Source organism: Mugil cephalus, chromosome 21, assembly GCF_022458985.1.
Source record: "Mugil cephalus isolate CIBA_MC_2020 chromosome 21, CIBA_Mcephalus_1.1, whole genome shotgun sequence".
Lineage (NCBI taxonomy): Eukaryota > Metazoa > Chordata > Actinopteri > Mugiliformes > Mugilidae > Mugil > Mugil cephalus.
This window is the reverse complement of record NC_061790.1, coordinates 15,860,236-15,875,715: the sequence shown is the minus strand read 5'-3', so window position 1 is coordinate 15,875,715 and position 15,480 is coordinate 15,860,236. Positions and strand designations below refer to the sequence as shown.

The window sequence follows — 15,480 nt, the reverse complement described above, 5'->3', positions numbered from 1 at the left end:
AAAAAAAATGTCTTGATGTTGATTGCACTCGTGTCCAGGATGCCTCTGAACCCATGCCTCGCAAAATTTGTCACAGCATCATTTGAAACCAAAGGGAGTCAGTTTTCTTCATGAGGAATCTAATATCTTTAAATAAAAAAAGCAATGGGCAAGAATCCCTTTGATTGTCCATGTCCACCGAATTAATGATGTTGAAAAGCCATGCATATCTACCGTGTCCGGCTTTTGATAAAAGTGTACGAACTCCTTAACTGTCCCTTTTGATACAGCCTTGTCAGACTCTGATCTCCTGTTTTCTTCCCCTCTCATTTGCATGTAATCACCCCATCATTAGGAGCAATAACTAATTCACTGCAGGCATATTACTGAAGTGTTTTTGTTACCGAGTGGTTTGTAATAATGGCTGTCTGTGCCCGATGCATTATTTTTTTCAGTCTGTACACATGGGTCTGTCTGTTTACAATTACAAATGTTTATGAAAGCATCTTAATGGCTGTGAACTTTGAGTCCTCTGTGGAAAATGGACTTGTTTTTCCTGTCCCTGAGCTCCTTTTTTGACTGAATTTCTCTTAATGAGCTGTAACTGGCAGAGGAAGAACAACTTGTTTTTAGTGCTTCATCTGAACAATGCAGGGAAATGGAACTAATTTGGGTTCCATTAATGGAGAGAAAAAGAGTTAAAAAAAAAGGTCAGTGAGACCATAGACAGGGACGGACGTGGTCAAGGAGATGGAAAACCTTTAGAGAGCGACAGTCCGCTATCTGCACTCTGTCACTGTTTGTTTTCTGGCAGTAGTGGAAACATTGCACACTTCAGATAAGCAATCTGATGATACACGCTCATCCCCAGACCCTTTTTGGAGTCCGGTCTATCATAGGATCCAATCAGCCATTTGACAGAAGCTTGTCTGTCTTCACTGCAGCCTAAAGCACTGATATGGTGCCTTTAGCAATTAGACCTCAGAGTAATCTCTGGGTCACAAAAGCAACATCTGGTCATTTGAATCGAAGGCATGGATTGTTATTATTTAAACGATTGCAGACTAAGACAAGATGAAAAAATTCCCACCTCACCGTAATGACATTTGCAAAAACTATACTCAATCATGCAATGTGGCAATTACTACTTATTACTACTGTGTATTATTAAAGTAGGAATTGTATTCCTGTGAGATCCCCACTTGTTTTATGTCAGCAGATAAGCCAGAATTGCTTCTGCAGAGCCGCCGACTGATAAACCGTGTAGTGTCAGTGAATGTATTTGTGTCAGATTGTGGTTGCGGTCTGTGTACTTTCCTTCAGACCTTTCATCACCTGTGCAGTGCTCCCTCTTGGCCTTTTCCCTTAAAAACAAGTCTGCACTGCGTACATCGATAACGTTGGTTCTGGAATTACACGACCTACCACAGCCTTTAGATGAGATGCCAGTGTGTGAGTCAGCAAAGATCCCTGTAGTAGCAACAGTGGGCTACCACTGCTATCTTTTTTCTACTGGGTAGACTTTAGAACACTTGTTCCGGTAAAAGTTTGTACCGTAGGGACACGTCGTCATCTTATTTCCGTGAAATGAGCTGACCAGAGGAGTTGCAGGTTTGTTTGTGAAGGTCATTCAGTCACCTTCAAATAATACAGTGTTTAAAGAAGCTGTTGTATTCTTTGATACAGAAGATGGCACGCCAAACGAATATCAAGTAAATACCATCAACAAAACAAAACAAATGCTTTTAAACACACCACAAAAGCTACAGCCAACAGCCAGCTAGCACATACAGTAAGTTCTCCGCCTATGTTCTTCTTCTGGGGAACCAGAAGAGCTATTGCTAGCTTGGAGGCTAAGAAAAGCTACCAGCCGTCGTACAGAACGAGCTCTTCCTGAATCAACAAGTGACTGCGGTGTTGTGAAAATGTTTGTGGGAATGTTCAGTTTAGATAAAGATATGAAACAATGAAACACGGTTTGTGCCTTTTGAACTGGGCTGATTACATTCATCACTTTCTCATCTTGTCTAAGCTGAACAGCCAATCGAAGAGATATCTCACCACCTCCTGCTGAAAAAAATGCCGTCTAGTGGAACTAGTGGGAGACACCATTAAAACTAGGACCACAGATGCTCAGAAAAGTGCCAGCTCGTTGTGCTGCATCTGCCTTTAGTTCTGTATATCTGATGATCGCTTCATGTTTCAAACTGCCACAGTGAAATTGAATAGGCAACACATCCAAAATCACCTTAGTGCAGTGGATCGTTATTATTATAATGTAGACATTTTAGTAGACACTAACGTTATTCTTTTGCATAATACATTGTTAGCTGGGCTACTTTCTGTGACATTTGATTAATAAAACTAAATTGCTCAGATAAGTCAACGTTATCCCTGTAAATCAGCATCTCGATAAGCAGCCAGTGATTGTAATTAATAACAGTTTGGTGCCGCAATCAAAAGCAGAAGCAGTTTGTCTTTCATCTACCTCTTCAGATGAAAAAAAATTCTAAACACTGAAGTTTGTTCAAATCAGCCAATCAGTATTTATCACATAGCCACAACACAACTGCTACCCCTCAGAAACATAATTACGCGTGCGGCGACACAAGCCGCAAGTAAAACCTGTAATTGGTCTGCTGGATAGTAGCATGTTTACGCTTTAGTATTTAGTACTTCTCCATCTCTAATTTTCAAACTTTTTGTTTTGGATCAATAAAGATGGAACACATCGACCAAAGGTTTTAAGTGAAAAGGTGCAGAAATACAAACATTTGTATGACTCATCTTCGGAGTAGAAACATAAATTAACCCGAATGGCAAAGAAAACACAGCAAGTTTGGGTGGCCTAAAAGAACTGTGTCATGACAAGTTACTTAGATGTAAAAATACATTGTCGGCTGTCAAAAAACAATGAAAAGTCTCCATCACAAGTTGACTTGTTTTGTCCAACCAACTGTCAAAAACTAAAATGATTTCTGCCTCTTTCACAGAACATTTGTCCACACCTTCTAAAAAGGAGTTATTGCACAGGCACTGCAGACATGCGAATGACGTACTGCATACACAGAGGAACTTGCCCTCTCTTCATGTTTGTGTGTGGACAGATTGCATTGGTTTATGTGATGAAGAAGATAGAAATGTGGTCAATTTTACACCATAGAATGGGGTGCTATCTCTGAATGCAGAGTTTTTTTTTTCATCTGGAGCATTTGACACTTTTCTTGGACATTCTTACAATTAAAAGAAAAAAAAAAAGGTAATTCAAGAGAGGCCAGCTCTGGGTGACGGTTTATAATTTTGCCTAGCTTCTTATGGTCCAGACAAAGGGGAGATAAGAAGACGTCACAGCCAGCCTTTGTTACCTGTAGTTCTCTGATGTTAGTTTGGTGTGTCCGTACCTTATGTTTGCTACCACTTATGTAAATCCTCACATATGATAAGCTGGAACAAGAAAGTGTTTGGCATTTTACTTGCAAATTATCCAAAAGGTTGCTGATGTTCTCTAAACCGATAATATAAAGTGGATATGGAAAGTCTTACCGTTAAGCTGTACAAACTCAAAAAAATGAAATAATGTAGGGGAAAGGTAGTAAAAATAGTTAAAATTAAAAAATATGTGGTTGCATAAATGTACACACCTATAATCCTTTGTTGAAACACGTTTTTTTTTTTTTTTTTTTTTTTTTTTAAAACAATATTCAGTCTTTTTGGGTATATCAACATGGCACATCTTGACTTGGCAGTGTTTGTGCATTGCAAAAATGTTCCAATGCTCTCAGACTGTGATGGCATCTCCTATGTACAGCCCTCTTCAGATCCCCCCACAGATTTTTAATGGGTTTCAAGTCTGGGCCCTGGCCAGACCATTCCAAAACTTCAGTCCTCTTCTGGTGAAGCCATTCTGTTACTGATTTGGAAGTTTGCTTTGGGTCAGTGTTGTGCTGAAGTTCCTCTTCATCTTCAGGTTTCTAGCCTGAATGTTTTGTGCTAACATTAACTGGTATTTGAAATTCTTCACAATTCCCTTGACCCTGACTACGGCCCCAGTACCAGATGAAAAAAAAAAAAAAAGTAAAAAACAGCCCCAAAGCATGATGCTGCCACCACCATGCTTCACTGTGGGTATGGTGTTCTTTTTGTGATGTGTAGTTTTGGTTTGGGGCCAAACGTGCCTTTTGGAGTTAAGAGAAAAAGAAATCCAACCTTGGTTTCATCAGACCACAACACAAAATTTTATTTTATTTTAACACAAAAAAAGAAAAGGCTTTATTCTTGCCGCCCTACCCCAAAGCACAAACATATGGAAAATATGGGAGACACACCTATGACACATCGTATATGTAATGCATTGGAATAATTTGGCACCCTTCTCCTGACTAATACCTTTAAACAATGAGATGAGAATGAAATGAGATGCTGAACATCTGATGCTTTGGAATCTCTCTGTGGACCATCACTTTTGCTGTAAGATATGACTAAGGAAATGTCAGGAAAAGTCTACTAGAAATCCTGAACTTCTAGAAATGCTGAACTTTATTTAAGGTTAATCAGAGGCACCTTAAATCATGGCAGGTGTGTACTGACTCCTATTTAACATGGGTCTGAATATGATTGATTATTCTGAACACAACCACATCCCCACTTATAAGAGTGTGTGCGCACACATCTTTACTATTTTAGTTTTTTTTATTTTTACTACCCTCCTGCTAAAATATATATTGTTTTTTTCTACTGAGTTGTACAGGTTATAGGTCATATTAAAGGTGGATTTTGGTCTTATTTTTTTGCATCACGAAAAGATGGCATTTAACAGGGTTGTGTAGAAGTTTTATATCCACTGTATATAGCCGGTATTGTCAATAAAATAGCTATTTTGTGATATGATAGTAAAGTGTCTGCTTTTATTCCAACTCGATTCATTCACATCTTTTCTTGCACTCATTTCAGAACTGCTGGAGAGGAGTCGCAAGAAAGAGGATGAAATGAGAAGCCTTCAGGTCAGCATCATAAACAGTATTTGCATTAATCTGTATCTGTTTGTCTGCCATTTGCATTTCTTAATCTGTTCCGTAGATGCTAGATTTTTAATATCCATCTGACCTGATTTCAACCGCATGCGGCCAAGAAGAGATAGAACTATTGCGTGCTAATCACAGTTTTCCTTGCTTAACTGTGGAGTTGTGTTGGAGTAGCTGCTGGGCGCTGGTCATCTGAGGTCCCTGATACCGTGTTACAAACATTACTACACAGCTGTGGGCCTGACAGACTCCTTGCAGCCTTGCTTGGACAAGTAACTAATTACTGCAGACATGAGGCCTTGGAGTTTAAAAGCCACTAAAGGCCATGTCTCTGTCTTTCAATACTGCAGCAGCTACACTTGGAAGGCCACCAGCTCACCTAGTCTGATGTGGAATCACATTACAGCCCTTTACAGCCATTAAACAGCAAAACATGTGCGCGCGCGCACACACACACACTTAAATGTCAAGAAACTGCTCTTTTCAGACATGTGTGTGCCTCCGTGAATGTGCATGTCTGCTGTGGATACTGAGGTCCCATCTGTGGCTGCATAATGGCACCTGCCAGAGCTACTGAGCCCGCTCAGACCCATCCGAGCTTTTAATTATGAAAGATGAGGAAAGATGGATGGAATGAAGGACACACACAAGCTTTAAAAAAGTTATGGGTGGGCTGAAGGGAAAAAAGTACCCTTGTTAGGAACCATCAAGGCATTACAGGCAGAGGGGGAGAGGCAGCGGGTTTGAGGGAAGAGCAGGTGTGCGTTTGAGTGGCAGATAAGAGGCATAGCATCACTTATGCATCGTTAGAGAGGGAACATCAGTCAGGAGCTGGATGAGCAGCGAGAGCGGTTTGTCTTTGTGTGAGTGTGTCAGTGTGCGTGATAAGAAGTCTGCCTGTGCTACAGACTCTCTAGCCCCTGCATTTTTTTCCCCTTGTTACCCATTTGTTGGAACACTCCATTCCTCTCTTCTGTCATTTTTTTTCTCCCACACATGCTTACTCTGGGTTCTCCCTGCTCTGGACTCACTGCCTCATACACATAAAAATATTTTCTTTCTCTTTTTTCTCATGTTACTGTATTTCCATGTGTCAGTATCCATGTAAATATTGCTGTGTTTGTGTGTCTTTATAGGATCGTGTGATGGATCTAGAGATGGTAAGGTTTGATCCTTTCAAGAATACTTTTACAAGGATACTCTAGCTATAATAATCTCTGAATTATTGAGTGCTCTGGCATTGTTAAATTAGGAATCATGCTAATTATCGTCTTAATTTGATTTAGCTGTGTAGGCAGGTGTACTTCAGCATGTGTTTGTTGGGGCAGGGTAAGAAATGATTGCTTCAGTCAAGGCTCAGAGCTCTGTTAATCAACATACGTCTTGTTGATGGGGATAAGAACCAAGCTGAACTGACAATATAGTATTGACCCCCTTCAAACTGTTAATGTCTGCCGCTAACATCCTTAATCAGCTATTAGATGTCAAACAGAAATTAGTTGGCACTGCTGAAAGGTTATATTGACCCAGGCACTTTTTACTCTCTTCAGAGAAATAAAATAAATTTAGCTGTCTAACGCACACTGTCCATCCATCACAATTATGCGACATGCTTGTCTACTTCAAGCTTCAATTAGCTGTTGCAAGAAAGAAGTGGAAATACCTTGGATCACCATCAATTCACATCATTTCTGCTTACTGCAACTATGCAGTGACAGGGCAAATTGACCCATCTTCCACTCAGCCTTGTTGCTGGGAATCATCTGGCATCCACTTTCATGTCAGCTTGCCACTCAGTGTGGCAATCACTGTGATGACTTGTAACAGCCTCTTCTTTTGAAGCTTAAAAGCTCTGAACGAATGGCAACAGGAGGGCTACTGAAACATTCAATTTAAGGACGAATAGAACAGAGTGGTTAATTAATGATTATGCCTGGTCACCTAGTTTTTGACCAAACAGTATGACCACATGTCTTTATCTTGTAGGCTTTCCACAATTGTTAATGCAATAGAATCCAACTAGATTCCTAACTATGCTAATTTAAGAGGGGCAGGATGATTAGGTAAGAAAAAGAAGAACCAGTGTTTCTCAGAAATATTGTTAGAAGAGTAGTACCCTCAAGGAATATTCCAGGTCCTGGTAGCCTAGTGGGGAAGAGCAATACCAAGCAACCACAACATTCTGACCAATCAGACGGTAGTAGCAGTACCAGATTTGGGAGCAATGCTTCTGTTACACGGCATAAAAAAATTTAATGTTTCAAAGACTGCAAAGCCATGGACAGATGGCCAGCAATGGGCAGGAATCACCCCTGGGTGGAATTGCACTGCATAATGGAAGAAAATTACCCAAGTCAAGCCATTCAATTTAGTAAAAGCCATTTCTTCTGAAGCGATCGTGTTGAACTTGGCACACACCTTTCAAGCATGCTCAGCAACTACTCTCTTGATACCAAAGCTTGTGGGAAAAGGAGGTCGTTTTGGGTGTACAAAAATTCCTACATAACTTTCCAATGGATGGATGGATAGATGGAGAATCAAATATACAGTGTGTGAATATATATACAGTATATAGATGTATATATGTGTGATGGTGATGGTGAGGCTCTTTTAAGTGTGGCGTTACTAGGTGGAGGCGTGGGGGAAGCAGCTCTCTGAGTCAAAGCAGAAAGAGCAGTAGAGGAAGGGCCTTGATGTCACAGGTGATCCAAGGCTAATTGTTGGGAAAAACAGCCACAGTTCTGGTGCAGCAATATCCATACAGAAATTGATATCATCGGTGGTGCATCCAGTGCTCCCCTTTAAGTCCTCACTGCAGTTCTCCTGCAGCACTTCCCAGTCATTGTACTGGAAGCAGTTCTTCAGAGCTGCCTTTGCCTCAGGCGACTATTTTCCTGAAGGTGTGTTTGGTGGTAGTGGCTACCATCAGTGGCTTGTAGTAACGTTGGAGCAGGATCAGATTGCGGTGATTCTCCCAGCAGAAAAAGCTGCCTTTTTTTTTTTTGCTTTTAATGCTATAGTTCCTGTTCAAACATGGCTACAGCAGTGTTGCAGAGATAGTTTGCCTGTGGCTATATCCCTGACTATCATTTCTGAAGGGACTTTAGGTCACAGCTGCATTTATTCTTATGTGGCAACAACACAACATTTAAAAAGAAATGATCAATACATTTTGTCACAAAATGCACTCTGGGGCTGTCTATTTAAAAAGTTGCCAGTTTGTACCTCGTACCTGTGATGAGAATGCATACAATCCACTGCTGAATCCCAGAATTACAGACAAAAAAAAGTGGCTTCATGACAGCTAAAACAAAAACTTTCCCTGCAGCATAATCCACTTTTAACCCTGCAGCCTCCCAACTCTGTAGCATCTAATCAAGCCAAGCCAATTGTTCTGACTTCATAGCTACAAGAAGGCAAGTGTAGTTGTTACACTAAAGGGGTTCAGATGTTCATTGTTTCTCACCAAACACATTGTCTGTATGCTTGTCATGTGGGAGGACATAAATAATACATTAGAGTGCTGCTAACAGTATCGGCCGTGTACTCTTGTTGTTTGTGCAGTGCAACCCATTATCTGTGCAAATACAAAGGCGTCAGTCAACTCTGCAGAGCAGTTAAAGCCCGTGGACGTCTGATCCAGCTGTGCAGCCATCGTCAACAATTATTGTTTGGCGTGATCATTTCACTGTGTTGTTCCATTGATTATTCTTTCCTCGCCCCTCATTCTTTGATCTTTTTTTCATGACTTTAAATGAGAAGTGCTGAATGAGGAAAAGTCGTGTAAAGGAAAGGGTGGGACAATTAATGGATTAATGGAGATATTGCCCCAGTATGATTTTATGCAGTAGTGTATTGACCTCTGCTTGCCCCTTACACTGTAATTATGGAAATATGTGTTGATAAATGTATATGGAATTTATATGATCTTAAGTCATATTATAGTCATATTGTTCTCTTTTTAATTCTCTTTTTTTAGTCTATTGTACATCATACCATAATTATATAATCCAAGTCTTGTATTATTATATTGTATATTATATTGTGAATGAAATGCACTTCCTTTTAGCTTCTTATGTTTTAAGCAGATTCTGTGTGTGTGGATTACAGAGCACAAGAGTCGCGCTGGACCACTTGGAGGCCATTCCAGAGAAACCATGTCTGATGGACAACTTCAAAGATTTGGAAGTGAGTTCACTTCTTATAAAGTCTGGATAGAGATTGCTGTGAGGTCAGATTCATTTCTTTGCTGCACATAACCAGCCTTGGAAGCAGCAAAACATAAAAACATGTGGACATGAAATCAACTCGGTGCAGAAAGCCCCAGAGGAATAACTTTGTAGCAGCCATGAATTATCATATTAGTCCAATTAATCAATGTTGTGCATTCATTAGTGCGGTTATACTACTCCGTGCAGTATTAGAGACTTTATTGAAGCTCCGTCTTTTATCCTTTCCACCTGATTAAAGATGTTTGTGTGTTATATCTGGTGGGTTATGATGACACAGCCTCCATCTCGTGTGTTCAGGAGTCACAGCAGCAGAAGGAGATGGTGGAGCAGCGCTACACTAAACACAAAGAGATAGTTTGGGACCTGCAGCTCCAGCTGGACGAGTCCAAACGCAGAATCCAAGAGTACAGAGTAGGACACAAGCACACACACAGTGTCTGTTGCAATTCAGTACTGTAGAAGAAAAAGAGCTTTATAATGCTTAACAAGGCTGTTCTTCCAAACAGCAACCCACTCTTTTTCTATTTCAGTCACTAATTGCACTGCTTTGTTCAACAGCAGCTGTTTGGATAAGGATTGCCTGACTTTGAGAGCCATTTATGAGTCTAGTTCACCCACACAGATGCCAGTGTGTGCACCTCACCTAATTTGCAACTTGTGTGAATACATGAATAATTTCACATGGTGGTAATGGATCATGGATGGACAGAGTGGGATGAGCTAAAGTAATGACACAAACGTACACTCAAACAAAAGCTGTAGTCACATCTAATTGCTACCGTCATCTTCTCTGCTATAAAGCAGTCAAGGGAGTCGTCAAGACATCATTGTTGACAGCTGATTGCCATCAGCAGTTTGCAGTCTCCCCTAAACAGCTATACAGTCACTTTTAAATGGTTTTAATCTGCTAGATTACCCCGTTGGTTCGCCAAATGACTCCCGTGTTCAGTGATAAGTGGCGATTGCATTAGCTTAATAGCTGCTGCCCACTTGGGGTTGGGTTAAAGAAAAAGGATGGATGGAATGTGTTTACAGGACTTCCGTCTCAATTACAGTCAGAAATGTCAACAACAGCTTCTACATCACATGCTGTAATTTTTCTAAAGTCCTGTTCGCACAGGATTAGTTTTACCTGGGGACCTCCGGTAATTTCTGATAATCACAGAGGATGTCTGTGATCTTAATCCTTTGGGAATTGTCCATGTCTGTGATTTGTAAAATAAAAATTACACCGCAAATTACCTAACATAATTCTTGTAGCAGAGAGTTCGTCTTTTAATACTTAACCATCGTGAATCGACATCTCTGTGATTTAGGGGTGAGTTTTTACTTTTGTTTAATTTGTGCCATATTCTGCCTCTCGTCACTTGAAAATTATGGATGGATGAAGGATGTGCAATAATTCAAAGTTTGGACAGACCTTAGAGCGCTAATTCGAGGTGTCACTGAACTATTTACCCGTTTAGACGGATGAAATTATTAAATCAATCATTAATGTGTCCATCGGCAAAGGTGGAACTGATTTGAATACTGACAGGTCATTGGTAGTTTCTTTCCCAGGATAAATAATATTAAAAATATATTTTTATCATCCTTTATAATTTGCAAAGTTGGTGTGAGGCAGAAAGTAGCAGAGCCATAACAACGGAACGTAAATTAGAGTAAAACTCAGTTTGTTTGTCCCGTGTGAACGCGCCACATGAAACAGACGTGGGGGTTATGTTTGATTCACAGGTAGAAATAGTCCCATATGAATAGGGCTTTTTTTAGGATTGTTTCTTAGGTCCCCACTACTGTCATGAGAGAACATCCATAATGATCTATAACCACAGGATAAAGATCTGGACCCCCCAAACTATGACATCACCTCACATCGCCTGTGTGTGGGCCAAATAGTTACCATTGAACACACCACAAAGACTAGACCAAGCTGGCACATACTTTCTACACCTGCATGAAAGAAATAACTCTTCAGGTAAACCGGAAGAGCTGCTGTTAGCTCCCTGAAAAACGGCGAGCCATCAGCTTGGTGTGTCTTATGTAAAAGAAGCTTTTCTCAGTCACAGGTAATTTCCGTATATTTCATAGAGGGACTCAAATCATTTCCCAAACTGAATATTTTATCATCTGTTATCATTTGGGACATTCAAACTAGCGTTTTGAGGACAGCCTAATGAGGCCCTCAGCTCCCATTTTACAGGGCACAAAATTCAATAGATTTTTCTCTCCCCTCGCTTTCACGCTTTAGAAACCATTTTACAAATAGTTTATTGTACTTATCTCATACACAGCAGCACTCAGGGCTTATGAATGTGCTGTAGGGTGAACATTTTAAATAAAGCTGTTCAAAATTCTGTTGTGCTCTCACCAACTTCTGGTGAATTGTTGTTCAGCTTGGAAAGAGACAACTGCTCCATTTTTGACTGTTTATTCAATATGTTGAATCTTTCCATTGTCACTTGAGGAATTATCATGAGACAAGTAAATTAGGCAAAGCATTTGTTTTGGCTCATTTTACACTAACGGACTGGACAAAATAATAGAAACAGCAGTGCTGCTCATGGCTGCCTCCAAACGGATCATGCAGCTGAATCAATGTCTCTATGAATAAGAACTGCACATTGTATGCTTTGTGTCACTGCAGGACTGTTTTGTCTTTTGAGTCAGACAGTTTAGGCCTGAGCTTGACAAACTAATGGTGCGTTGTGTTATACAGGAAGTCGTAAATTTATGCTCTCAGTAGGAAATTTAACCTTAATCTCCCAGAAGTCAGACTTCTGATAGTCGGACAAATCACACTAACCTTGAAGTCAAATCAGAAAGAAATCCTTCATTGATTCTCTGCGTATCAACAGTAGTAAGAGCTGTAATAATTCACTATTTATTGGCACTTCTATCTCTGCCCAACTTACAGTGTTAGTGCTATTTTAACTTACGTAATGTTGACAACTTGTATTACTGGATTTGGTTAACTCAGCTAGTGAGTGAATGTCGCTGTAATGTTTGATGTTGTGACATATTGTAATGGATTGTGGTTCACATCAGCCCGAGCTTCAGTTGAGGTAAAAGGAATGCAGCATTAATCAGCTTTGCCCTGCAAAAGTCGAAACTACGCTGCGTTCACTCTTATAGTGAACGCAGCACTTATAGTCATATGGTATATAATAGTTGGATTTTTTTTCACGTTTCCGGACATTGTTTTTTTTTTTTTTTTTTTTAACCAGTTACTGTGTCTACTATTTTCCAGGATGAGAAGCTGGACGCCACTTCCAGGAGTTTAAGACTAGCAGCTCTTTCTTCCTCCATAAAAAGTCCCAGCACGTTCCTCAGCAGCTCCCAGAGATCTGACACACTGAGTATGTAACGGCTCTGACAGCTTATCTGTCACATGGTTTGACTGTAGTCATTTTTGTACTGCTAGACAATTTGAAAGTGCATAAACAGTACTTTTAACACAACATGTTAAGTTGGCACAGCGGCGGCTAAAATACAGCAAAGATCCATTTATAATTTAAAATCCACATATCCATATCTTCTTTTTTTTTTGACACTGCGCCAAAGGCATTGTTATAAAGTTGAGCCTGTCTCTCTTTTCCCCTGTGGATGCAAAGTCAGGTCTCATTCACGTGAAGAGGTCAAACTGGGTATTCCCCAGGCAATGGATATTTATAGCTGTTTCAGTATTTCCGAATTTCATTAATAATAGTGCCTCATTGTAAAGTTATAAAATACACGATGATACCTTCATGAATTTCACCCTGTAAGTCTGAGAGAGCACTGTCACTTTTCTATTCGGTATTTAAACAGAGCTCTCGCGGTTCCAACTTTCCATCAGTGCTCTGGAAATGAATCTGTCTGTATCACTGCCAGTGGCTCACATCCAAGATCACTTGTAGTACTTTCCTAAGCCGCTTACAAATATTTGGCACAGTTTGAGGGGGGCGTACTTTCTGTGTCTTTGTGTCCATTTTACTTCTGAGATTCTCGATGGCCAAAACAAGTCTATGGCTATTCAACACTAGTGTTAATATACAATGCAATTATCACATACTCATGACTATTTTGGCAGCAGCAGGTGGTGAAAATCATAATTTATACGCCTTGTTAAGAAGAATGAGTTGTCTGACAGTGGAAAGGAATGTTGTGTTCACACGTTTTGGACTGTGACTGGTTAACAGATCCACTGAGCGTTATGTGTTTTGCCTTTGCCACAGCTCCTCCCAAACGCCTGACCAGTTCAGACTTGGACGACTCCAAAGTCAACGGGGACAAACTTTTTAAAGATTAGTTCGACCTCAAGCAAACCTTTATCTTTATCTCTACACACTCAAACGCACGCACCGACTCTACCTTCCCCGTGCTCATCCCGAACAAACTCGACTGGAGCATGGGCCCTTGAACTCAACATTAATCCTCCTCGACTACCTCAACCAGGCGGTCACTGAAGGTGCTCGAGAGCGGAAAGGTGAGACTGTGTTTGATTTCACAGCAAACTTTGAGAAACACTTTGAAATAAGAGATAGGCCTATACACTGAAAAGGAGAATATACCGTATACTGTTTTAATCTTATTTATAAGCATCTGAATGTAATGTATTTATTGGAAAGCTCGAAAACCAAAAGAGTTCTGCTGTTACATTTCTTGCCATTGTTGCAATATTTTACCTGCTCAGCAACTATTTTAAATATATACCATAATATACTTAATAACCTGTACTCTTATCATGCCAAGGTGTTTGTGCTAAAATGATACATGAGTAACTCTACACACTCTAAACTCTGGTGCCTTCTCAACAGTATGCAAATTTTTGTTTTCTACTAACATGCTGTGTTGTCTTCATCATCAAAATGTGACAAATGTGTTGTTTACTGTCAGTTAATGTATTGACCCATTTCCTTTGCGTCCTTTGTGTTTTATGCAGTATATATTTGTAAAAAGGTCTATTTTTTACGTAATGTGAAGGAAGCATATGCACTATGAATAAATCTGCACTCAGATAAATGTGTGGTTTTGTAAGCGCACTTAATGTCCCCTTCATTTCAAAGTGAAGTGTTTGCTTGGCAGCAGCTGAGCGACCGGCTGCTCCCAGTGGTTTATCTTTAGCTTTTAGCTAAAATCATTCAAAGGAACAACCTGAAGCCAGAGGAGAGAAGTGTCCTCTTTTAATTTACTGTGTGGCTTTAAAGGCATAAAAACACTGGTGCGTAAACATTTTCAAAGTTGTGCAGAATCTGGTGTGAGCTGCATGTTAAGAGATATTTTGATACTGGTAGACAGACTCCAGAATGGAGAAAATCCAGTAAAACATTGATAAATATGTTAGGGCAGTAAAGGTATAATTATAGAGATTATTCAGATAATTCATTGTAATACTAAAATAAGTTTATGGTTAGTTTCACCATAAATTGATTTATTGTATGTAACAGCCATGGACCAGTGGCTTCCTGCTTTCCTAACGCTGTTAGCTAGTAAACAAGCTAATGCTAACTGCTGTGGCAACACAGTATTAACTCTCAAATGTACCTACAACACAGTAGTCTCCTTAAGTGTTTTTTAGTTTTGTTACCTTAGTTGCCCATTATGAAAGAATGTAAATGCATAGTCAGATAGTTAACATTACCTAACATCTCATTCCCTAGCTAGTTTACATTACTTATGAGCTACTGGTCCTGGAAATGGAAGAAAAATATGTATGGATGCATGAATTTCTTCAACAGATTACTCTTTTTTTTTTTTTGCAAGTCAGGGTTGGGATTTTAGTGTATTATCTTTTCAGACCTCTTAGTAAACACATTTCTGGTCAATGTTTAACTTTTGAAAATTTGATATCTTTTTTCTTATTTAACCCCCGCTGATGCAATGAGTAGCTCCTCATTTTACAACCATGTAGAAAGACACGTCCCATGTTGGTCTGTCTGAGAAGGGTGTAATCATTGGCATGCATCAAAGCAGAGAAAACATCTAAGGAGACTGAAGCAGAAACTACTAAAATTCAGTTAAGAACTGTAAAACACCTTATTAAAGTGGTAGGATAGTGGAGAACCATCGTCTTCCAGGAAGGAATGTGGTTGGGATTGGTGGTCACTTAAACATTTGGTGAAATCAAATTGAAGAAAAATAATCGTAGAACTCAGGGCTGCGTTTAATAGTAGAATGTGAAGGGAACTCAAGGGACTGGGACTGAACAGATGTGTAGCTTTAAGAAAACCACTAATCAGTGAGGCTAACTGGGAAAAAGGCTTCACTTT

General features: G+C 39.8%; 1 protein-coding gene across 9 annotated transcripts in view; it reads left to right on the top strand.

Annotated features, from left to right (window-relative positions):
* The window catches only part of LOC124999506 (centrosomal protein of 128 kDa), a 37,824-nt gene extending 23,571 nt beyond the window's left edge, over positions 1-14,253 (top strand). For 6 of the 9 annotated variants that reach the window (XM_047574427.1, XM_047574431.1, XM_047574428.1 and 3 more), the window contains 6 exons: positions 4,930-4,979; positions 6,137-6,160; positions 9,111-9,188; positions 9,530-9,643; positions 12,480-12,588; positions 13,447-14,253. In XM_047574427.1, coding sequence (XP_047430383.1) covers positions 4,930-4,979; positions 6,137-6,160; positions 9,111-9,188; positions 9,530-9,643; positions 12,480-12,588; positions 13,447-13,520 — 449 coding nt within the window. In that variant the 3' untranslated portion in view covers positions 13,521-14,253. The remainder of the gene's footprint in view (positions 1-4,929; positions 4,980-6,136; positions 6,161-9,110; positions 9,189-9,529; positions 9,644-12,479; positions 12,589-13,446) is intronic. The other 3 variants (XM_047574429.1, XM_047574433.1, XM_047574434.1) reach the window with 3 other exon arrangements.
* Positions 14,254-15,480: the final 1,227 nt, after the last annotated feature.